This window comes from Cloeon dipterum, chromosome 2, assembly GCF_949628265.1.
Source record: "Cloeon dipterum chromosome 2, ieCloDipt1.1, whole genome shotgun sequence".
Lineage (NCBI taxonomy): Eukaryota > Metazoa > Arthropoda > Insecta > Ephemeroptera > Baetidae > Cloeon > Cloeon dipterum.
The window spans coordinates 2,506,994-2,532,704 of NC_088787.1; the positions used below are offsets into that span (position 1 = coordinate 2,506,994).

At 38.5% G+C, this 25,711-nt stretch overlaps 2 protein-coding genes and 1 long non-coding RNA gene across 5 annotated transcripts in view; 2 read left to right on the forward strand and 1 right to left on the reverse strand.

Annotated features, from left to right (window-relative positions):
* The window catches only part of Nos (Nitric oxide synthase), a 77,071-nt gene that overhangs the window by 19,306 nt on the left and 32,054 nt on the right, over positions 1-25,711 (forward strand). The window lies entirely within an intron of this gene.
* LOC135936101 (uncharacterized) lies at positions 3,073-5,194 on the reverse strand. Its single transcript, XR_010574287.1, has 3 exons — positions 4,320-5,194; positions 4,040-4,220; positions 3,073-3,973 (listed from the first exon to the last, which is right to left on the reverse strand). It is a non-coding gene; the product is annotated as an uncharacterized LOC135936101 (long non-coding RNA).
* LOC135935741 (zinc finger protein 845-like) lies at positions 17,846-22,466 on the forward strand. The gene is made up of 5 exons (XM_065478291.1): positions 17,846-18,027; positions 18,088-18,191; positions 18,256-18,816; positions 20,806-21,001; positions 21,209-22,466. The coding sequence occupies exons 1-5, from the start codon at positions 17,846-17,848 to the stop codon at positions 22,464-22,466; spliced, it is 2,301 nt and encodes a 766-aa protein (XP_065334363.1).

Below are 25,711 nucleotides of genomic sequence, written 5' to 3' on the forward strand. Positions count from 1 at the left end.
CGCGTCATTTTCTTTAAACAATGTAGTTTAAGTTGTGCAAGGAGCAAACACGCGCGTTAGTAGCACTTCTTTATTTGTGCTTTGAAGATGTTCTGCATTTCAGGCTCTAAAATATTTAATTTTTATTTGATTCAAAAATGATTAAATCTTTTTAAGGTGTCACAAAAGAGCCAATTGAACATTGAAATTGCCGTGAAAGTTCAGGCAAGGATTATTTCAAAATATAATTCCGACCCGCCGCAATGTATAAAATATCTAGGAATTTCTGTTTTAGCAACAAATGCGAGTGGGTGCTATAAATGAATTAATGGTGGTGGCGACATATCAACAAACGTTTATATTCAGTCTAATTATGTTAATTTATCTCTAGCAAACTTCGCGATTAAAAAATAAAGTCTTTAAATCAATTTGTAGACCAATCTGTCTGCTTCAGGGAATGTAGAAAATAATTTTCTGAATCAGTAACCAAATGAGTAAAATCTAATTTATTTGTTAAAAAAAATTTTATTTATTCAATTCTTACTAAAGTTTAAATGGTGTTGTAACAAGTATTTAACGAAAATTCAAATTATCTTCTAAGACGATTTTCGCGATAATTAGCGCAACATTTCTATATCAAAATAAAAGTTTTAGAGTTGGCCGTGAACGTAGTAGAGGTGTTTTTTCATCGAGCGGCTGAGCATTTCTTTGCCACATATTTTGCATTTTCCACGAGCGCGAACCAAGTGCAAACGTTCAACATGGAAAACTAGGTCACATTTCCGGAAAAACCTCTTCTTGCAGAAAGCACACTCAAAGTGACACTCGATCAAATTATGACTCGTGGCTATATGCTTTTTCAAATTAGAGAGTTGAGTGAAGCTGCTTGGACAGTGCGCGCATTTCTTCAAATTAGGCAAATTAGCCGCGTTGTGTTGATATTTCAAGTGACATTTCAAGGTTTTTGCGCTCTTGAAGTACCTCTTGCATGGCTCGCACAGGAAACCAAGATTCTTGTGTTTCAAACCACGCCAAGGATTGACTCCGTGATTTCTCTTCAAGTGGTAATTTAACAATGACATGTATGCGAATGTCCTTTGGCACTTGCCGCATTTGAATTGAGTTTCTTTGCAAGTTCCCCTGTGCATCTGGAATAAACCTAAACACTCAAATGTGTTTTTGCAGCGACAACATTTCTGCTTCTTCAGGTGGTAGCTAATATCGCGTGATAAAACTTCTTCATCGCAAATTGAGCAAATTTTGATCGAATGATCTTGATGGTCATGCAGCTTCAGCAATTTTGCCGTTGAAAACCACTTTTCGCACTTTTCGCACTGGATTGTCTTCGGAAAATGCTTCGCAGTTATGTGTTGTTCCAAATGTACTTTTTGCTTTGCTCTATATCCACAATACTCGCATTCGTAGGCTTTGGCCTTTTCTATCTCTTTGTGAGCCAAATCAAAGTGCGATTTCATTTCATCTTCAGTTTTGAAATACTCAATGCAACCACGGAAAGAGCATTTCACCGGATAATCAGTGTGGATATGTCGAACATGGCTTCGGTAGTTCATATCTCCGTGGAATTCCTTTCCACAAAAGCAGCACGGAATAATTTTTGGTTCTTTCGTTGTCTCGTGGAAATTCTTGACGTGCTCTTCTTTCTCCTCAATTGTGTGGAAGTAGGTGGCACAACTTCGTTTGTCACACCTGATGGCATTTTTGTGAGCGTTCTTCACGTGGGTTGCCAAGCGGTTGTATGTTTTATCACAGTAGACACATTTTTTTTTAGATTTATATTCAGTCTTAATTCCTTCCTCCGAATCATCAACTTGCTCCAACTGAACCCAGCACTGCTCAATTTTTCCATCTAAAAAGCATAAAACGTGATTTAAATACTTCTATTCAACGATGCTTTGAAGAATTAATCTACCAAAATAGCTTTTCCGCAGCTCTTTTCCCGCGTCGTCCAAATAATCCAAATCCTGAGGCCACCAAGAATCAGCCCCGAAATTCAAGCCGTGTTTGGCCAGGAACCTTTTAAAAAAATCGTAACGAAAATTAAGCAGGACAATTTAATATTGACTCACTCTGCGTGCCAAATGCAGAAGTAACAAATTAGGTCTTGATACTCGATTTCCTCGGCAAATTGATAGCCACAAATGTTCAGCAACCAAGTCTGCAGCTTCTGTTTGTCCACGTGGACAGCCTGGACAGCGCCGTCCGCCGTCGGACGCTCGCACAAAACGCAGAGTGGCCTCGCAGACGACATTTCGAAACGAGAACCTACCAAGCAATGAAGATTGATGAAAAGTGGATTCATATAGTTAGCCACCTTTTCCCTCATCCCTTTTCTTTGCGCTAGCGAGTGGGGAGGAAGATTCTCAGGCCGTCGCCCCCTCCCCACTCGCAAGCGAACGAGGGGTCTTTTTAAACAGGTGATGGGGGAAGGGGAAAAGGTTGCTGCTATACAAGCAGGATTTTTTAGCTGGGGTTTACGGCCCTGTTTTTTAGCTTTTGACCTTAAAAACTGTTCAATATATACTTGCTTATGCCCAGCGTTGCCAGTTTGTTTCAAGGTTGCTTTGCTGGAATCCGCCCCCTGGCCATCAAAGCATTACTCTCGGAATCGCTAGCGGAATTTGGGAAAATGTATTTTACCTGAAAATGCTTAAAATTATTTATTTCAATTTACAGATTCCTTTGAATGTTCCTTGTAATGTACTATAAAAGAAATTTTCCTTCCTCAATCACTTCTATAACGCCAAATTTTATTTTTAAACACAGGAGAAAGAAACACACTACCCCAGTGGCCATTCCACGTGGACTCCACGGGGATCCTACGTGGATGATCCACGGATCCCACGTGGAAACCACGTGGATGGTCCACGGGGATTCCCCGTAGAAATTGTCCGCCCGAAATACGTGGTATCCACGTGGATGATCTATGAAGATTCCACGGGGATGATCTATGGAGATTCCATGGGGATGATCTATGGAGATTCCCCGTGGAACGGGTACGTGGAATCGCTGGGGATTTTTCGTGGATCGTGTTTCATTTTTCTGGGTAGTAAAATCGCAAATAAAATTCATTCATTTGAATTTTAAAATTGTTATTTATTTATACTATTTCTTTTACAAAAATATTACATAAATACACATTAACAATCGATCGATACAGATAATTTTATCAATTTACAGTTGTTGGTTGTTGCCATAAGGTGATGAGGAACAAGAGATGACAATCAATTTAAAAAAGCTAAAATTGTTGAACATTCAACAGTTTCAAAAACCCCTTAGTGGCTGTCTGGCGCCAACTGCTACTTTGATTTTAATGCACTTCCACTGAGAATAAAGACACGATCATGCCACTCTGCGTTTAAAACCCTTAAATTGATTTGATTTGATGTGCTAAAAACATAAGTCAGTCTAGCCAATCACCGTAAAAACGTCAAATTTGTTCAAAAAATATTATTTACATGTTTATACGGAGATTGGCTAAACTGATTTTGGTTTTCAGATTCAAAATAAATAATTTAAAATCCGGAAAATAAATCAGTAGAATTAAATCCTTAACCAAAGTGCATGAGTATGAAACTTGGAAGTACATATATATGGCTGCGCTGACTTCGAACACTAGAGGCTTTTGCAAAAAATGGTGAATTTAAAACTTATAATGGCTTTAATTTAAAATATGAACCTGCCAAAACTTTCATGCAAGAAAATTTGATTTAATTGTAATACAAACATTATTACAGTCAATACAAGTATATGTATGCAACATAATTAGCCTTAAAATGAATTATGTATAAACTACAACAATTGAGCTCAAAAATAGACCCATTTAAAAACACAATACACAGTACCACACTCAATCTTCTTCAAAGTAGTGGTCCAGCATTTCCAAGACCTGTCCGTCCTGTCACACGTAGCTATTCGTCTCGAACTCGAGTCGCATTGATTCCATCCGAGTCCAGAAGCACCAGCAGACTCAAGACTGAAAAATAAATTACAGATAGTTAATATTTATATTCATTATTGCGCCAAACATTTAACTGCTTACCTGGAACGGTGACAGCGAAGATATGAAGCCTCCGTCAGCTTCTCAGCTCTGTTTTGCTGTTGTCAGACTCCCAGACAATTCCAGAGGAGAGCAATGCGGACAATTGAGCCAGCCACTGGTTCGACGAGCTTGCCTCCTTAGCTCGCAACAACTGCCACAAAAGCAAGCCGCGGGCACGGATCTGTAAAAACAATTAATTACAAAATAACAAATTGGTGTATGATAACTGACTGTAGCGGTGAGAACAAATCAAATGCATTTCAAGTCCCTATGTACATACCTTCTTTGATTTGCGGCATGTTTGCTGGGACGGTTGAACTTGATTCGTATTTCACAGCAATCACCGCGACATCATAAGAATATTGCTGGACGACTTGGGGAAGAATTTGCGGCCGAAAACTGACATTAATTACGCGGCGGCGTCGCCCAACGGCTTTTCCGTTGCGCTCAGATCGCGCGCGCTCGCGGTCGTCGGCCGTCTGCGTCTGTCAACAAACAGCAGTAACAGCCAAGCGCAACGCTCATTGGCTCGCTGCGGCTAGTGAGAGTGCGCGCGCTTTTCAAAAGTTTGAATCGCAGCAGTGGCTATTCTGGCGAGGTGGCGAGTTTAGATTTTGGAATATATTTGAAAATATTGAGTTTTCTGAGCTCGTAATTAACTTTTATGATGATTTATTAATTAAAAATGAAAATTTAATTAACCTAAGAAATACCAAAGAACCAAAAATGTTTTTAAGTGTCCGGGTATTCATCCACGAAAACTCCACGGACACTTAACCAATTTCCAAAATTTAGAAATTTAAGCAAGAACGACGTGACTAATGAATTTAGAAAAGCGATAAGGGGCAGCTTATGAACTGAACAATTTGCTTCAAACATGCTATTTTCCATTTTTGCGTTAAGAGTTCCGTGAATCATTCGCGGAGCATCCACGGAGCATCCACGGAGACCTTACCACGAAGTGAAATTACGCATAATTTTAAAGAAAAATCAAATAAAATAGTTTTGGAGGAGCACTTTATTCATTTACTGATTATTTAGACAAATATTTGTTATAAATACATGATTTTGGGAAATTCGGGATCATCCACGTGAGTTCCACGGAGTTCCGTGGATCATCCGCGGAGTATCAACGGAGCATCCACAAAGACTTTTCCATGAAGTAAAATTTTAAAAAATAATAAAAAATTAAATAAAATAGCTTTGGCGGAGCACTTAATTCATTTACCGATAATTTTTAGACAAAAAAAGTGTTTTAAAAACACGATTTAGGGAAATTGGGGATCATCCACGTGAGTTCCACGGAGCATCCACGAAAAATTTTCCACGATGGGAAATTTTACAAAATTTAAAAAAAAATCAACTAAACTAGTTTTGGATGAGCACTTTAAATTCATTTACTGATAATTTAGACACAAAAGAGTAATGAAAAACACGATTTGGGGAAATTGGGGATCATCCACGTAAGTTCCACGGAGCATCCACGGAGTGTTCCGTGGATCGTCCGCGGAACATCCACGGAGCATCCACGGAGACCCTTCCACGAAGTAAAATTTACAAAAAAATTAAAAAAAGTTAAATGAAATAGCTTTAGAGGAGCAATTAATTCATTTACCGATAATTTAGGCACAAAAAGAGCTTCAAAAACTCAATTTGGGAAATTGCGGGGATCATCCACGTGAGTTCCACGGACGTTAATTTTACCCTAAAAACCCAAAAATTCAAACTAAATCTGCTCAAAAATGGTCAAACATCGAAAGGGAAAGTATTTTTAAATGAGTGCACTAGAAAAAATGTCGAAATAGGTTCGTGGAACTCATCCACGTAAAATCCACGGACGAGGTTTCGTGGTGGCAACGTGGATGGCCACTGGGGTAACGAAAGGCGATAAATCAAACATTTTTCAATGTTTTCTATTTAATTTTTTTAATATTATGAAACTGAATGTTTGTTTCAATGACATTTGAAGTAAGTTAGAAAACCTTATAGAATTATTATTGATTAATTCACCAGTTGCATAAACCCTAAGTGTTCGAAGCCGCCAACAGATGGCACCACCGTAGCTAGACTTTCGCTTTTAAAGCACTTCCGCTGCGATTTCAGACTCAATCTAGCTACTGTGCATTCTTCAATGAATTTGCTTTTTTTGACGTTCTGTAAACCAAAATCGGTTCAGCCAATCGCCGTAGAATCGTGAAAAACTATTTTTTGAATTAAAAAAATCTTTTCCAACGTTTCGACGGCGAATGGCTGAACCGATTTTGGTTTTCAGCACGTCAAAAATTAATCAAAAAAAGCAAAATAGCTAGATTGAGTCTGAAAGCACAGCAAAAATGCCTTAAAACCGCTTAAAACAGAATTTTTAAGAAAGTCTGTGGTTGCGCCATGTATGGCGGCTTTTATAACTAAGGGTTTATGCAACTGGTCAATTTCTTACTTTTTTATATTCGATTTATTAAATTAAACGTAATTTTTTTCAACTAGCCGTCTTAATTATGAGTAGGCCTTTGTAACGACTAGAAACGTGACGCTCTCTGTATTTTGAGGTATTTGAATGGATTATAAAAATGCCTTCCTCTAAGAGAACAAAAAAATCATTTGATTTCAGAATAGATAATAGAGGAGATCCAACTATTCTGTCTATTCATCGGTTGGAATGTCAATCATTTTTGTTGACAGTGCAATGACCTTTCAAATGAATTTTTCTTCTTTCCATAAGCGAGAACCTTTCCAAGCTATGACGATTATTGAGGTTAAGGAGAGAGGAATCAATATTTGCTCATGTTAAATTTTTATTTTTCACTCCATATCGTTCTTTATTAGACTTAACAATGTTCCTTTTTCTTTGCAAATTAGAATCAGAAATTTTAAGGATTTCAAAGCATACTCTGTATATTAAACCAAAGGAGGGGAAAATAAAAAAGGGAGAAGTAAATTTTCGGACACTTTTTAGTTTATTCAAAGCGTACTAAACAATTTTTTCAACCCAATATTATTAAAACATCATGCAAATAGGTAATCTTTGAATAGAACCATTTCATACTAGAGCGTGACAATTAATATTAATCATGTAACAAAATTCAGAGTTTGTCGTGACAATGCAACATGTGTGTTTCCATTGAACGCATCAACATTTCCTTGCCACAAATTGTGCAATTTCTACGGGTGCGATCCAAATGAGAAAATTGAATGTGATTTAAAAGATTACTTTTCCCAAAGAATTTCTTCTTGCACAAATCACATTCAAACTGACACTCGATCAAATTATGTCTCGTAGCCAAATGATATTTCAACGACATGAGACGAGAGAAACTTTTGGAACAGTGCACGCATTGCTTCAAAGTAGCGGCTACGTTGTGTTTGTATTTCAAGTGAATTTTCAAGTTTGGAGCATTTTTTAAGAACATTTTGCATGTACTGCATTTGAAACCGAGATTCTTGTGTTGCAAACCACGCCAGGAGTTGTTTCTGTGTGATCTTCTCACGTGGTAATTCAGCTGGTAAGACATTGGGAACGTCTTTTAGCACCTGCTGCATTTGAACCGAGTTTCTTTGCAAATTTCCCTGTGCGTTTTATATAATCCTAAACATTCAAATTTGTTTTTGCAGCGACGGCAGGTCTGCTTTTGCAGGTGGAGACTAATATTGCGTGATGTAACTTCTTCGTCGCATATCGAGCAAATTTTGAACGAATGATCTTGACGGTCATGAATTTTCAGCAATTTCATCGAAGAAAACCATTTGTCGCACTTTCCACACTTGATTGTCTTCGGAAAATGCTTCGCAGTTATGTGTTTTTCCAAATGTGTTTTTTGCTTTGCTCTATATCCACAATACTCGCATTCGTAGGCTTTGGGTTCTTCACCTTCATCCTTGTGAGTTGTATCAAAGTGAGTTTTCATTTCGGTTTCAGTTTTGAAATATTCAATGCAACCACGGAAAGAGCATTTCACCGGATATTCAGTGTGGACATGTCTAACATGCTGGCGGTACTTATCATTTCCCTGGAATTCCTTTCCACAAAAGCAGCACGGAATAATTTTTCGTTCTCTCGACGTCTCGTGGAAATTCTTGACGTGCTCTTCTTTCTCCTCAATTGTGTGGAAGTTGGAAGTAGGTGGCACAATTTTGTTTGTCACACCTGATGGCATTTTTGTGCGCTCTCTTCACGTGGATTGCCAAACTATTATTTAATTTGTATGATTTGTCACAGTAGACACATTTTGTCTTATTTGGCTTAGAATGAGTGTCAGATTCAATTTCATCTTCTTCGGTCTCTGACCCTGCTATTTTCTCCAACTGAACCCAGCACTGCTCAACTTTTCCATCTACAATACCAATTCACTTGATTTATTACCTTTATTCAATGACACCTTAAAGAATTAATTTACCAAAATAGCTTTTCCGCAGCTCTTTTGCCGCGTCGTCCAAATAATCCAAATCCTGAGGCCACCAACAATTAGCCCCGAAATTCACGCAACGATTGACCAGGAACCTTTTCGTATTAAAAATTGTGACGAAAATTAAACAGAACAATTTAAAAATGCAACTCACTCTGCGTGCCAGATGCAGAAGTAACAAATTAGGTCTTGATCCTCGATTTCCTCGGAAAATTCGTAGCCGCAAATGTTCAGCAACCACGTCTGCAACTTCTCCTTGTCCACGTGGACAGCTTTGAGAAATCCGTCCGCCGTCGGACGCTCGCACAAAACGCAGAGAGGCCTCGCTGACGACATTTCCGAGCGAGAACCTTCCAAGCAATGACGAATAAGGTGAAGGGTCAGTAAACTCGTAAATATGTTAGAAATGAGAGGAATAAAGAAAGTGACGCAGTGTGGCAGTGGGAGGGGCATTAGCCCTACGCTGCTTCGTTCCCTAAATATCCTGGCCTAGGAAAAATATCCTCGCACGATCGCTCCGCCAAGTGCTCTCGCTGGGCAAAAAAATAAATATAAAATGTCCTCGATAGCATTGGAAAGCTGAAGAAATGAACTGTAACTACAAACGAAAAATGAATAGATTTTGAGATCAGCGCGTAAAATTCATGCTTTTTTCTCAAAATCTATTAGTTTTTGGTTCTGACATTGAGGAGCGATCGTTCCGCGTCATTTTGTTTATTAGTTTAAGTTGTGCAAGGAGCAAACACGCGCGTTATTAGCACTTCTTTATTTGTGCTTTGAAGATGTTCTGCATTTCAGGCGCACAAATATTTATTTTTTATTTGATTCAAAAATGATTAAATCTTTTAAGGTGTCACAAAAGAGCCCATTGAACATTGAAATGCCGTGAAAGCTCAGGCAATGATTATTTCACAAGATAAATCCGACCCGCCGCAACGTATAAAATATCTAGGAATTTCTGTTTTAGCAACAAATGCGAGTGGGTACTATAAATGAATTAATGGTTGTGGCGACATATCAACAAACGTTTATATTCAGTCTAATTATGTTAATTTATCTCTAGCAAACTTCGCGATTAAAAAATAAAGTCTTTAAATCTAATTTGTAGACCAATCTGTCTGCTTCAGGGAATGTAGAAAATAATTTTTTTAATCAGTAACCAAATGAGTAAAATCTAATTTATATTTCTATAAAAATTTAATTATTTTATTTATTCAATTCCTACTAAAGTTTAAATGGTATTGTAACAAGTATTTAATGAAAATTCAAATTATCTTCTAAGACGATTTTCGCGATAATTAGCGCAACATTTCTATATCAAAATAAAAGTTTTAGAGTTGGCCGTGAACATAGTAGAGGTGTGTTTCAATCGAGCGGATGAGCATTTCTTTGCCACATATTTTGCATTTTCCACGAGCGCGATCCAAATGGGAACCTCGAATATGCATAAGAAGGTCACATTTCCGGAAAAACCTCTTCTTGCAGAAATCACATTCAGAGTGACACTCGATCAAATTGTGTCTCATAGCCAAATGGTTTTTCAAATTAGAGATTAGTGTGAAGATTTTGGGACAGTGCGCGCATTTCTTCAAATTAGCTGCGTTGTGTTGATATTTCAAGTGATTTTTCAAGGTTTTAGCGCTTTTAAAGTACTTCTTGCATGGCTCACACCTGAAACCAAGATTCTTGTGCAGCAAACCATGCCAAGAATTAATTCTGTGTTTTCTCTTCAAGTGGTAATTTAACAATGACATGTAAGCGAATGTTTTTGGGCACTTGTCACAATTGAAATGAGTCTCTTTGCAAGATTCCTTGTGCGTTTGGAATAAACCTGAACAGTCAAATGTGTTTTTGCAGCGACAACATTTCTGCTGTTTCAGGTGGTGACCAAAATAGTGTAATGTAACTTCTTTTCCGCAAACTGAGCAAATTTTGATCGAATGATCTTGATGGTCATGCAGCTTCAGCAATTTTGCCGTTGGAAACCACTTTTCGCACTTTTCGCACTGGATTGTCTTTGGAAAATGCTTCGCAGTTATGTGTTGTTCCAAATGTACTTTTTGCTTTGCTCTATATCCACAATACTCGCATTCGTAGGCTTTTGCTTCTTCGTCTTCCTCCTTGTGAGCCGAGTCAAAGTGGGATTTCATTTCATCTTTAGTTTTGAAATAATTAATGCAACCACGGAAAGAGCATCTCACCGGATAATCAGTGTGGATATGTCGAACATGCTGGTGGTAGTTTCTATTCTCCTGGAATTTCTTTTCACATAAATGACAACGATAAATTCTTCGTTCTTTCGGCAACTCGTGAAAATTCTTGACGTGCTCTTCTTTCTCCTCAATTGTGTGGAAGTAGGTGGCACAATTTTGTTTGTCACACCTGATGGCATTTTTGTGTGCGTTCTTCACGTGGTGTGCTAAACTTGTTTTTAATTTGTATGATTTATCACAGTAGAGACATTTTTTCCTTTTCAACTCAGTTTGGGATCTAGGTTCAGTTTCATTCCCTTCCTCCGGATCATCAACTTGCTCCAACAGAACCCAGCACTGCTCAATTTTTCCATCTACAAAATCATAAAACGTGATTTAAGTATTTTTATTCAACGATGTCATAAAGAAATAATCTACCAAAATAACTTTTCCGCAGCTCTTTTGCCGCATCGTCCAAATAATCCAAATCCTGAGGCCACCATAAATCAGCGCCAAAGTTCACGTCATGTTTGACCAGGAACCTTTTTACAAAAAAAAAAAAAAAAAAAAAATCAAAACGAAAATTAAACAAGACATACTAAACGACTCACTCTGCGTGCCAGATGCAGAAGTAACAAATTAGGTCTTGATCCTGGATTTCCTCGGCAAATTCGTAGCCGCAAATGTTCAGCAACCAAGTCTGCAGCTTCTCTTTGTCCACGTGGACAGCCTGGACGGCGCCGTCCGCCGTCGGACGCTCGCACAAAATGCAGAGTGGCCTCGCTGACGACATTTCCGAACGAGAACCTTCTAAGCAATGAGGGTTGAAGAGAAGTGGAAGCAAGAAGCGCAGCCACCTTTCCCCTTATCATACCTATCGTCTTTGCGCTAGCGAGCAGGGAGGAGGATTATTTTTACCCAGGCCGTCGCCCCCTCCCCGCTTGTTAGCGCAAAGAGGGATCAAGATAAACAGCTGATGGAGGGAAGGGGGAAAGGAGGCTGCTACAAGCAGGATTGTTTAGCTGGGGTTTACGGCACTGTTTTTTAGCTTGACCTTAAAAACTGTTCAATACATACTATGCTTATTGCCAGTTTGTTTCAAGGTTGCTCTGCTGGAATCCGTCCCCTGGCCATCAAAGCATATTGCTCTCGGAATCGATAGCGGAATTTGGGAAAATGTTTTTTACCTGAAAATACTTAAAATTTATTTCAATTTACAGATTCCTTTGAATGTTCCTTGTAATGTACTATAAAAGACATTTTCCTTCCTCAATCACTTCTGTTACGCCAAATTTTATTTTTAAACACAGGAGAAAGAAACACACTAAAGAAAATGCGATAAATTAAACATTTTTAAATTTTTTTATATTATGAAATTGAATATTTGTTTCAATGACATTTGAAGTAAGTTAGAAAACCTTACATAATTATTATTGATTAATTTCTTACTTTTTTATATTCGATTTATTAAATTAAACGTAAATTTTTTTTTCAAGTAGCCGTCTTAGCTATGAATAGGTCTTTTTAACGACTAGAAACGTGATGCTCTTTGTATTTTGAGGTATTTGGGTGGATTTTGAATAATGACTACCACTAAGAGAACAAACAAAATCAATTGATTTCAGAATAGATAATAGAGGAGATCCAACTATTCTGTCTATTCATCGGTTGGAATGTCAGTCATTTTTGTTGACAGTGCAATGACCTTTCAAATGAATTTTTCTTCGTTTCCATAAGCGAGAACCTTTCCAACTATGACGATTATTGAAGTTAAGGGGAGAGGAATCAATATTTGCTCATGTTCAATTTTTATTTTTCACTCCATATCGTTCTTTATTTGACTTAACAAAGTTCCTTTTTCTTTGCAAATTAGAATCGGAAATTTTAAGGATTTCAAAGTATATAAATAAGGGAGAAGTAAATTTTCAGACAGTTTTTAGTTTATTCAAAGCGTACTAAACAATTTTTTCAACCCAATATTATTAAAACATCATGCAAATAGATAATCTTTGAATAGAACCATTTCATACTAGAGGGTGACAATTAATATTAATCATGTAACAAAATTCAGAGTTTGTCGTGAGAATGCAGCATGTGTTTTTCCATTGAACGCATCAACATTTCCTTGCCACAAATTGTGCAATTTCTACGGGTGCGATTCAAATGGGAAAATTGAATGTGATTTGAAAGATTACTTTTCCTAAAGAATTTCTTCATGCACAAATCACATTCAAAGTGACTCTCGATCAAATTATGTCTCATAGCCAAATGATATTTCAACGACATGAGACGAGAGAAACGTTTGGAACAGTGTGCGCATTGCTTCAAAGTGGCAGCGCTGTGTTGATATTTCAAGTGAATTTTCAAGTTTGGGGCATTTTTGAAGAACATTTTGCATGTAGTGCATTTTAAACCAAGATTCTTGTATTGCAAACCACGCCAGGAGTTGTCCCTGTGCATTCTTCTCACGTGGTAATTCAGTCGATGAGACTCTTGGAACGTCTTTGCACATTTGTCACACTCAAACCGAGTTCTCTTGCAACTTTCCTTGTGCGTTTGGAATAACCCTAAGCAATCAAATTTGTTTTTGCACCGACGACAGTTCTGCTTTTTCAGATGGAGACAAATATTGCGTGATGTAACTTCTTCATCGCATATTGAGCAAATTTTGAACGAATGATTTCGGCGGTCATGAATTTTCAGCAAGTTCATTGTAGAAAACAATTTGTCGCACTTTTTACACTTGATTGTCTTCGGCAAGTGCTTTGCAGCAATGTGTTTTTCCAAATTATTAATTGTCTTTGATCTATGCTCACAATACTTGCATTCATGGACTTTTGCCTCGTCTTCCTCCTTGTGAGCCGAGTCGAAGTGAGATTTCTTTTCATCTTCAGTTTTGAAATATTTAATGCAACCATGGAAAGAACAATTCACTGGATATTCAGTGTGGACATGTCTAACATGCTGGTGGTAGCTACAATTTGCCTGGAACTCCTTTTCACAAAAACAGCACTGAATAATTTTTCGTTCTTTCGGCGTCTCGTGGAAATTCGTGACGTGCTCTTCTTTCTCCCCATTTGAGTGGAAGTAGGTAGCACAACTTCGATTGTCACACCTGATGGCATTTTTGTGCGCGTTCTTCACGTGGTGTGCTAAACTTGTTTTTAATTTGTATGATTTATCACAGTAGAGACATTTCATCATTTTCTGCTCTGTTTGAGGTCCATATTCAGTTCCAGAGCCTTCCTCCGCATCATCAATAGCTTGGTCCAACTGAACCCAGCACTGCTCAATTTTTCCTTCTACAAAAGCAAATAACTTGATTTATTACCTTTATTCAACGACGTATTAAAGGATTAATTTACCAAAATAACTTTTCCGCAGCTCTTTTGCCGCGTCGTCCAAATAATCCAAATCCTGAGGCCACCAACAATCAGTCCCGAAATTCAAGCCGTGCTTTTCCAGGAACCTATATAAAAAAAATTGACAAAAATTAAAAAGGACAATTTAAAAATGCAACTCACTCTGCGTGCCAGATGCAGAAGTAACAAATTAGATCATGATCCTCGATTTCCTCGGCAAATTCGTAGCCGCAAATATTCAGCAACCAATTCTGCGGCTTCTCCTTGTCCACGTTGAAAGCTTGGACAAATCCATCCGCTGCCGGACGCTCGCAAAAGACGCAGAGAGGCTTCGCGAACGACATTTCAGATCGAGAATCTTCCAAGCAATGAACACGATGGGTAACGAGGAGAAAACCTTATTCACTTTTGCTGCAAGCATCTACAAAATTTAAAAAAAATATCCCCTTGGCACATATTCTAGCAATGATTAATGATCTGTAAGAATTTCCTTTTTCTAAACAGAAAACTTTGAAAGAATCTATTTATGCAATTTGTAATATTTCCTCGACTATTTTTTACGTTGAAAAAATGATCAAGTTTTAGTAAGAAATCAGAAAGAACCGCAGAAAACGTGCGCTCCAATCGTTTACGAAACAGAGACGGAGGGCGAAAATCTGTAGCACGGACTGCGCGCAGGGGGGATGAAAGGGTTGGAATTGCGGAGTGAATCGGTCCAAACGATGCAGGCAGGGATGATCGCGGGACAAAAGAAAAATTAATACATTCACGAGTCGTCGGCGCTGAGCTGCCTTAAAGCGGAGCGACCTTTCTTTTCTTGCCGCGCGCCGGCCGCGCGTCATTGCTGCCCCATTCTTCTCCGCCGCCGCTTGCACGAGCGGCTATACGTGCGAAAAATGGAAAATTCGTGTTTAACCGGTGAATTGCAACCGCTGCGGCCGATTATTCCGAGCTGATAGGCACCCGTTCTTTCGTAAATCAGCCGGAAGTTGTTGCCTTAATTGCGATTTAAACAGACGTGCATTGACTTTATTATGAGATAAAATGAAAAAGCTGCTCAATTCTATTAATTTTAGCCAGAAACATAAATTATTAATAAAATGGAAGGTTGCATAAATTTATTTGTTCCGAAAAACCGTTCCCAAACACAAAATAATTGATTAAGACGAAAATAACTGGTTTCCATAATTTTAAATTTATTCAATTAAAATAAAAATTTCTTATTGGTTGCCATTTTTATCTTACTGAGAGGTTAATAACATTTAAGTGCGCATGCGTGACTTGAACGTATCCTCAATTTGGGTTTCTAGGTGCTTAAATTAACTTTTTATTAGTTGTTTGAATATTCGCGCAATTTGAGGCTGCGCAGTAAACTTGTGCGCATCTTAAGCATGCGCAGTATGTTCAAATCTCTTTTTAATCTGACAGAAAGGCTGAAAATTATCACTGCGCATGCGTGACCCAAATTAAAACCTTCTGCGCAGTCATAATTCCAACCGGGGTCCTGGTTGCGATCTGTGTTTGGTTTTCCCGCCGGTCAGAAGTCAATATGGCGCCGCAATAATGGAGGCAAATCAGAAAACATAACTTATTTTTAGTTAAATCAGTCAGTTTGAAAAATTCGCCCATTTTGAAGCTGCGTAGTAAACTTGTGCGCATTTTAATCATGCGCAGTATGTTCAAATCTTTTCTTAAACTCACAGGGAGGCTTAAAATCATCACTGCGCATGCGTAACCCAAATTAAAACCTTCTGCGCAATCGAAATTACCACCGGGGTCCGAATTGCGATCTCTGTGTTGATTCCCGCCGGTCAGAAGTCAAAATGGCGTCGAAATAATGGAAGCCAATCAGGAGACAGTCCAGCGGACAATCAGAAGCGACGAAAAAGAGGCGTGCCGACCTAATAATTTCATTCCCGCGTAATTTGTTACATTTCCATTGGCCTGATGTGCCATCTAACGGTCGATTCACCAATTACCAGGCTAATCAGCTGTTTTTAAAGAATTAATATTCTACTTTCCACCGCAAAACTTTATTAAAAATTAAATGAATTTATCACCTAAATAAATCGTAGGTTTCTCATTTATAAAAATCTCCTTTTCACTGAAAAAAAAAATACTTGACTTGTGGCGTGGAGCAAAGAAGTATATACAGCTCTCACAATCAGTGATTTGTGCCGCGTGTCGGCGTTCGATACTCCATATTTCCACCGGGGGCAAACAATGAATTGAATCGCGTAGTGTTTGTGCGGAAAATATCGTCTTTCGCCACTATGCGCCGAGAGCACGGTCCATTCAAAGGAGTGAGAGAAAGAGAGAAAGAGAGAAACAATGCTGGCTCTCGCGCTGTGTCTCAGGTTGCATGAATTAATCACCGCCCTAGAAACGAAAGCGAACAATAATGGCAATGACGGCCAGAGTCTATAGAATAAGAAAGAGAAAGAGAGATCGAGAGCAGCCGAATCAATTTCCTTCTCCTGGCTGAAGAAAATTTATTTAAAACTTTGCTCATTAGTATTTTATTATCAAAATGTTCCCTTTTTTTAATTCAATGCTCGAGTGTCTTGAAGTATTTATTTTAAAAAATAAAATTACCAGCCGTTAACCCTTTTCTTATTCTTGATCTTATCTAAAAAGTTTACTGCTCAAATAAAAAATTGAGAGTTTTTCTTCAGGAGTCGAGAAAGGAAGGAAGAAAGAAAGTTGATGGGAAAAGAAGTTTGGAAAACGTTTAGCGTGGATGCTGGAAGAGAAGGAGAGATAATAATAGTTTTCCGCCTCTGCGTGGGTGAAAAGATGAAATTTAATCAGTAATTCAAATCTCATTGTGCGCGGATAGATTTAATGAAAGGATAACGACGCAGCCATCATCGATTTCCATCCCGTTGCCGTTTTTTCATTTTTATCTCTTTCAATTTCGCAGCCAACAACAAATTGCTGCAACGCGTGTTTTGATTTCGCAGCGCAGCCGAACGGCGCTCCAGGGACACAAACAAAATTGTCGCAGCCAGGCGAGCGAATTTATTTTCGGCTAATCATGAAAGCGAGTTCAGAACGGGCAAGAATTTCAATAAATGCGTCTTTTGAATTTTATTAATTTTGCTTTCGAGGAAAAATAAAGTCAAAAATTCCTTCAAACTAATAAATTCTGCTCTAAAAATAATTAAGTTGCAAAAGGTGTCGAAAGGGTCGCAGCGGGGGCAAAAGACACGCAGAAGTTTGTTTGATGTGCACTCGAGAGCTGCGTTCTTCGGGGCTGCAATGTGATTAGAGCGCCGCAAGATGTTTACCTCGAATCGCGCAGACAAATTATCGGCGCCAATAAACGCGCCGACAGACCTTTCACTCGCTGACAGACGCGCGCCGATAATTTCATCGCCCCGGCCGCAGGATATTTTATTAAAGCAAAAGGCGAAAATTGCTCGAGAGGTGTGCTGCTGCTGCGGCGTCGTAATTTCTTCGACAGCTGTGTCAAGCCGGTAGGCACTTCATTTTCTGCTGGGATAAAAATATCGGAATAAAAAGGGTTGAGAGGAACATAGGATTTTTTTCATTATTTTTTAATTTTCGAAGATTTTAATGCACTAGATCCACTCGAACTTCCTGATTTCTGAACGTCACATATGTTTTTTTAGTCAAGGATATTTTAGAAATTTCTGTTTAGAAAAAGGGAATTCTTAAAGATCATTAATCATGGCTGGAGAATTTTAAAAGAATCTAGAATATGTTTGAAGGGGCAAAAACTAGTGGGGAAAATTTTTCAAATTTTTGAGGTGCCTCTGCAACAAAGGTGAATAAGGTTTTCTCCTCGTCATCCATCGTATTCATTCCTTGGAAGATTCTCACCCCATGATGTCGTCAGCGAGGCCACTCTGCGTTTTGTGCGAGCGTCCGGCGCCGGACGGATTTGTCCAAGCTGTCAACGTGGACAAGGAGAAGCTGCAGAATTGGTTGCTGAAAATTTGCGGACACGAATTTGCCGAGGAAATCGAGGATCACGACCTCATTTGTTACTTTTGCATCTGGCATGCAGAGTGAGTCGAAATATTAAATTGTCCTGTTTAATTTTTTTTACTTAATTTTTTTATGAAAAGGTTCCTGGCCAAACACGGCTTGAATTGCGGGGCTGATTCTTGGTGGCCTCATGATTTGGAATATTTGGATGACGCGGCAAAAGAGCTGCGGAAAAGCTATTTTGGTGAATTCATTCTTTAATATGTCGTTGAATAATTATTAATTAATCAAGTTTATTGCTTTCGTAGATGGAAAAGCTGAGCAGTGCTGGGTTCAGTTGGAAAACGTTGATGATTCGGAGGAACGAATTGAGACCGGACATAGACTTCAAATTGAGCAGAAAATGAGGAAATGTCTCTACTGTGAGAAATCATACAAAAATGGCACGAGGTTGGGAGAACACGTGAAGAGAGCGCACAAAAATGCCATCAGGTGTGAAAACCAAAGATGTGCTACCTACTTCCACACAATTGAGGAAAAAGAAGAGCACGTCAAGCATTTCCACAAGACACCGAGAGAAAGAAAGATTATTCAGTGCCCATTTTGTGAAAAGGAGTTCCAGGGATATAATAACTACCGCCAGCATGTTCGACGTATCCACAATGAATATCCGGTGAATTGTGCTTTCCGTGGTTGCATTGATTATTTCAAAACTGAAGATGAAATGAAATCTCACTTTGATACAACTCACAAGGATGAAGGTGAAGAACCCAAAGCCTACGAATGCGAGTATTGTGGATATAGAGCAAAGAAAAAAAGGGACTTGGAAAGACACCTTGCTGCGAAGCATTTGCCGAAGACAATCAAGTGTGAAAAGTGCGACAAATGGTTCTCTTCGATGAAATTGCTGAAAATTCATGACCAACGAGATCATTCGCTAAAAATTTGCTCAATTTGCGATGAAGAAGTTACATCACGGAATATCAGTAAACACCTGAAAAACCAGAGATGCCATCGCTGCAAAAACAAATTTGATTGCTTAGGGTTAATTAAAACGCACAGGGAAACTTGCAAAGAAACTCATTTCAAATGCGGCAAGTGCCCAAAGAAATTCCCGAAGAGGTCATTGTTACATTACCACGTGAAAAGAAATCACGGAATTAACTCTTGGCGAGGTTTGCAACACCAGAATCTTGGTTACAAATGCAGACCATGCAAAAGGTACTTCAAAAGCGCTCAAACCTTGAAGAAACACTTGAAATATGTACACAGCGCTGCTAATTTGAAGCAATGCGCGCACTGTCCTAAAAGCTTCACTCTTCTCTCGACATTGAAATTCCATTTGGCCATGAGACATAATTTGATTGCGTGTCACTTTGAATGTGATTTCTGCAAGAAGAGGTTTTTGTGGAAATGTGACCTTCTAGTGCATATTCAACTTTCCCACTTGGATCGCGCTCGTGGAAATTGCACAATTTGTGGAAAGAAAATGCTCATCCACTCGATAGAAGCACACATGTTATATTTTCACGACAAAAACTAAAACTTTGATTTTGATATAGATTTTGGAAAATTATGAAAATTATTTTTAACTCAAGTATAAATTAGCACACAAAACTTGTCACTATTTTGTTTAGACTTTATAATATTTGAATAAAATTGCAATATGTAAAAAAATGAATTCCCTTTTCCTTGAACACACTTGTCCAGATAATTATTTTCTACATTCCCCTTTTACAGCTATAAAAATCGCTTATGAATCAAATTGATCAAAATCTGCTTTCTGTTTTGTTATTTTAAAAAATATCTCAAACTTGATTAAGGCGATGAACCTCACTGATGCACTACATTATTTAACAATTAAATTTTAACACTTCCCTGCCGGCTGCATAGCTCCAGGCCGACTCGCTACTTGCTGCTTTGCACCTTTGCAGCATGCGTGATTTGGCTTCACGGGACGAATGTCTAGCGTTTCAATGTAGTCCTCGGTGCGGAGGCAAGTGGCCCTTGAGTGGGCTGGGTCCCTGTGCGACCTGGTGCGCCCATTCAATCCGTTCGCGGTAATATTCGCACTCAGAATTCAGCATTCGTGCTAGTGCAGTGCGCGCACTTCCAGGTCCGAACACAGGGATAAAGATTAAAAAAAATAAACACTATTGCAGTTTTTCTAATTAAAAATTATCTAAACGGGGCACAACGCTCTTGAATGTGTTCATCAACCCCATCTCAAGTTGAGATTTCTCGATTCACGAATTGGATTTGGATTCAGGAAACTCTAGTCAACAAATTTTATACTCTGCTACTGTTAATACACAAAAGACCAACATTTATAAATTATATAAATCATATGCATTCGATTTCTTATATTTGACAACCAATCAAATAAAAATTACTTACAAAATTTAGAAATTATAATATATATATAAGGGTTTAATTTCATACGAATCTCTAAGAAATATTTAAATATATAAATATTAGTGTGTCAGATACCAGAAATTGTCTGACGATTTTAACAATGATTTAGCTTTCTGGTGACAATAGATAAAATATTCAAAGGCATCACAAAAAATGGACATATCTTGAATTTTTTAAATGGAGGTAAAAATATCTTCCTATCGATTCCGAGAGCATCGCTTTTTGGTCAGCTATACGATTCTGCTTGTAGCAGCCTCATTTCCCCCTTCCCTCCATCAGCTGTTTATCTTGATCCCTCCTTGCGCTAACAAGCGGGGAGGGGGCGACGGCCTGGGTAAAAATAATCCTCCTCCCTGCTCGCTAGCGCAAAGGCGATAGGTATGATAAGGGGAAAGGTGGCTGCTTCTTGCTTCCACTTCTCTTCAACCCTCATTGCTTGAAAGGTTCTCGTTCGGAAATGTCGTCAGCGAGGCCACTCTGCGTTTTGTGCGAGCGTCCAGCGGCGGACGGATTCATCCAAGCTGACAACGTGGACAAGGAGAAGCTGCAGAATTGGTTGCTGAACATTTGTGGATACGAATTTGCCGAGGAAATTGAGGATCACGACCTAATTTGTTACTTCTGCATCTGGCACGGAGAGTGAGTCAATTTAATTAATTGTCCTGTTTATTTTTGTTTCATTTCTTTATTTTTTTTTATATAAAAAGGTTTCATGCCAAACAAGGCTTAGATTTTGAGGCGGATTCTTGGTGGCCTCAGGATTTGGAATATTTGGACGACGCGTCAAAAGAGCTGCGGAAAAGTTATTTTGGTAAATTCTAAAGGTGTTCAATCAAGAAAAATTTAAATCACGTTTATTACTTTTTTAGAAGGAAAAGTTGAGCAGTGCTGGGTTCAGTTGGAGGAAATAGCAGAGTCAGAAGACGAAGAAGAAGAAATTGAATCTGACAACCATTCTAAGCTGAAAAGGACAAAATGTTTCTACTGTGATAAATCATACAAATTTAGTTCAAGCTTGGCAAACCACGTGAAGAATGAACACAAAAATGCCATCAGGTGTGAAAAATACAAATGCGTCACCTACTTCCACACAATTGAGGAGAAAGAAGAGCACGTCAAGAATTTCCACGAGATGCCGAGAGAACGAAAAATTATTCAGTGCTGTTTTTGTGAAAAGGAATTTCAGGCAAATTGTAGCTACCACCAGCATGTTCGTTCTGTCCACACTGAATTTCCGGTGAAATGCGCTCTGATTGGCTGCGTCTTGTATTTCAAATCCGAGTCTGATATGAAATCTCACATTGAGTCAGCTCACAAGGAGGAAGACGAGGCTAAAGTCAACAAATGCAAGTATTGCGGGTTCAGAGCAAAGCAAAAAATAAATTTGGAAAAACACATTGCTCGGAAGCATTTGCCGAAGACAATCAAGTGTTCCAAGTGCGACAAATTGTTTTCTACCATGAAATTGCTGAAGATGCATGACCAACGAGATCATTCGTTCAAAATTTGCTCAGTATGCGATGAAGAAGTTACATCACGCAATATTAGTCTCCACCTGAAAAAGCAGAACTGCCGTCGCTGCAAAAACAAATTTGATTGCTTAGGGTTAATTCAAAAGCACAGGGAAAGTTGCAAGGGAATTCAGTTTAAGTGTGAAAAATGTGCAAAGACGTTCCAAATGTCCCATCGACTGAATTACCACGTGAGAAGGATGCACAGAAACAACTCCTGGCGTGGTTTGCAACACCAGAATCTTGGTTACAAATGCAGTACATGCAAAATGTTCTTCAAAAATGCTACAACCTTGAAGAAACACTTGAAATATGTACACAGCGCTGCTAATTTGAAGCAATGCGCGCACTGTCCTAAAAGCTTCACTCTTCTCTCGACATTGAAATACCATTTGGCCAAGAAACATAATTTGATTGCGTGTCACTTTGAATGTGATTTCTGCAAGAAGAGGTTTTTCCAAAAATTTGTCCTTCAATTGCATATTCAACGTTCCCACTTGGATCGCGCTCGTGGAAAATGCGAAATATGTGGCAAGGAGATGTTCATCCACTCAATGGAGAATCACCTGTTGTATTTTCATGACAAACACTGAGACTTTGATTTTGATATAGATTTTAAATCTATTATTGTGAAAATCATTTTTAACGTTAAAGGTAAATTGCACAAATCACCTGTCACAATTCCGTTTAGACTTAATGATTTGAATAAAAAATATAATTTGTCAAAAATTGAAATATTTTTTACCATGATGGCACACTTATTCAGAAGATTATTTTCAGCATTGCCTATAAAGCATGCAGATTAATTTACAAATTTAATATTATATATTAAGACTAAAGAAGATTTGAAACATAAAAAATGCATTTCTGGCGTGGAAATGTGAGTTTGGCGTGCTCTCTGCTTTAAAATAGAATGCGTTTGGAGGCAAATAATTCAAGAGGGCAGATAAAATTTGATATGGTGATGCCAGAGGAAAAGTATGAAATAATTCCAGCTACTTGATTTATTTGTTCCTCATTTCTCGGTCTGAAGTGTCTTAATACTTAATATTTTAGCTAATATATTTCATGCATTTTATGAAATTGAAAATAAATTAAACCTAAACCATTTAACGATCTCTTTATTTGGATCACAATTTATGTCAAACAGAAATTTAAAAAAAATGAATCAACGATTTAAATCACTGTTGATTTCTTGCCACCAACTAAAAGGCTCTGGATTAATTGGAAAACACACCGTTACATCATTTTCTACTAAATCATTATTAATTAAAACCTTTTTTTAAAAATTGTCTGAATTCTTTGACCCTGAGAAACCACAAAAACAATTGGAACTGACCAGTTGCATAAACCCTTAGTTATTAAAGCCGCCAACAGATTTTCTTAAAAAAAAATTTTTAAGCGGTTTTAAGGCATTTCCGCTGCGATTTAGTCTCAATTTAGCTATTTTGCTTTTTTTAATTAATTTGCTTTTTTTTTGACGTGCTGAAAACCAAAATCGGTTCAGCCATTCGCCGTAGAAACGTTGGAAAATTTTTTTTATTTCAAAAAATAGTTTTTCACGATTCCACGGCGATTGGCTGAACCGATTTTGGTTTACAGAACGTCAAAAAAAGCAAATTCATTGAAGAATGCACAGTAGCTAGATTGAGTCTGAAATCGCAGCGGAAGTGCCTTAAAATCGAAAGTCTACGGTGGAGGCATCTGTTGGCGGCTTCGAACACTTAGGGTTTATGCAACTGGTGAATTCGCTAAGTTTTTAACTTCATAACTTGAAACATTCTTAAAAAATTCATTAGTCAAAAATATTGACTGCATTTTAAGGAAAAATTGGCCCACTTTCGGCAAAAATAGCCGAGCAAATATTATGTGATACGTTTGGTGTTTTATTATTATTTATTTGCGAAGCAAAGTCGCGTTTTATTACCGCGAGTCTCGTGAATATTCCGAGACTAGGCTAAAAGAGAGGGAAAAGCAATAAAAAGCAGGTGCCGACGAGACTTGAACAAACACGCGGGCGTCGTGTGTGCTGTGCGCGGGTCCGAATCTCATAGATTCGATTTTTTGGTCTGACAGTGAGTTGTCGCCCGCCGACAGCGTGTGTTCTCGCGTGTTTGTAGTGAGGAGGGGGAGAATCGGGGCAGGAATCGCTCAACAGGCGCTCAAAGGGGATTATTTTGCACCCCGTTTTGTAGCGCGACTGACAAAAGCAGGGAAGCAGTCCATCGATCTCCCGCTCCGCCGAATCGCTGCCGCGTGCGATACAAAGGAGAGAGTCAAAAGTGAAATCGTCTTTGCCGCCACCCTCGAGATTTGGCCTTTATTTCGTGTCGTAAATAGAAATATAAATAGAAAAATGTCAAGACCGTCCTTGGCGAAGTTTCTGAGCTCACCAATCGATTCCTGAGGGTCGAATTAGGTAGAGTGGATATTTTTTCCAACCTAAAAGTGCAGCGCAACGTGCGAACTCTTTTCCCGCCAAAACAATATGAATGCGAGAACTGCGCATGCGTGAGAGCTGGCTGGATGTGAAAAAGAAGTCATTCGAACAGGTGGTCTCTCTGCAAGTGCTCAAACCAGCTCTCACACATGCGCATGGGCAATTCTAGGTTTTTAGCTGGGAAAAGGGGGCGTTCCCTAATTTTTCTTATCTAAAAAATCCCCGAAAATCGATTTATAAACTGTAACTCTTGACTGGGTTGAGATATTACCTTGAAATTTTCACTGTCCAGCCTAGTTTTCAATTCTGAACAACTTTTACATTTACAAAAAATTCGCAGGTCGAAGGCCAAGGTCACCTTTTACGACCTTTTTCCGAAAATTCAAAATTAAGGGATGAATGCCCCCTTCGATTTTTTCGGGGTTCAGGGCTGAAATGTAGCTCGTGAAATTCTGCACAAGCACACCGAGTTTCAAAGATGTAATCACCGCAGTTTTGCTGCAATTCGAATTTGAAAATTAAAAAACCTGCTTGACCGCACATGCGCAGTTCGCCTCTAATTCGTAAAATATATTTCTTGACATTTAATTTGCTTAAAAACACCAAGAGGGCCTAGAGTGGACCTAGGAAGGTCGAAATCAATTTTCAGGGTATGTCCCTGACGTGACCCTGAGATTAAAAATTTCGAAAATGTCCAATTTAATCAAATTTGGTGTCTTTTCATAGGTTTTCACCGCCGTAAAGCTCAAATAAAATGCCAAAACTGCTGAATTACAATCCTGAAACCAATTTATTTTAAGGTTCTTCTGTTTTTTACACTTAAAGTTCATATTAAGTGTTTAAAATATACGATCTCATGCATAAAATGTAAATAAACTTTCTAAAAGCAATAATAACAATTAATTTTTTCTAAAAGAATGAAAATTCCTCCATCAGCCATGAAAAAATATTAATTTTCCGCATCATCTTTGTAATTAATTTAATAATTCCTGCAGCCGATGCGTCAGGCCACTTTTCAACTTTCGCTCGGCGCTTTATTCTGATTTAATTTTCGTGGGCGTGCGTGTGAAAAGGTTTCTAAGTCTGTACGTCTCTTCTTTGGAAAGACATCATCGACACATATATATACACACACGGAGTCACTTTTGTAAACGCGACAAGTTGGAGCAGGCAGCAGCGATTTGCGTTACAAAACTTTGATAATACACGTACGTACGCGCGGCACTTTGGGTGCAATTTGCATAAATATGCCGCCCACCCCCGTCTCGAATCTCGAACCGGCCCGGCGAGGCAAAAACTTTTTGTGTGGCCCCAATTGGAGCAGAGCACGCGACACACAAACTCAACTTGCTCTCCAGAAAAGAGAGAGAGAGGAAAAACGGTGCTTGACACTGATAT

Coding starts and splice junctions, on each gene's coding strand:
- LOC135935741 (XM_065478291.1), top strand. CDS start 17,846: ATGTCGTCAGCGAGGCCACTCTGCGTTTTGTGCGAGCGTCCGGCGCCG. Junction 18,192..18,255: donor GCTGCGGAAAAGCTATTTTG/GTGAATTCATTC, acceptor TTGCTTTCGTAG/ATGGAAAAGCTGAGCAGTGC. Junction 18,817..20,805: donor TTTGCCGAAGACAATCAAGT/GTGAAAAGTGCG, acceptor ATTGCTTGAAAG/GTTCTCGTTCGGAAATGTCG.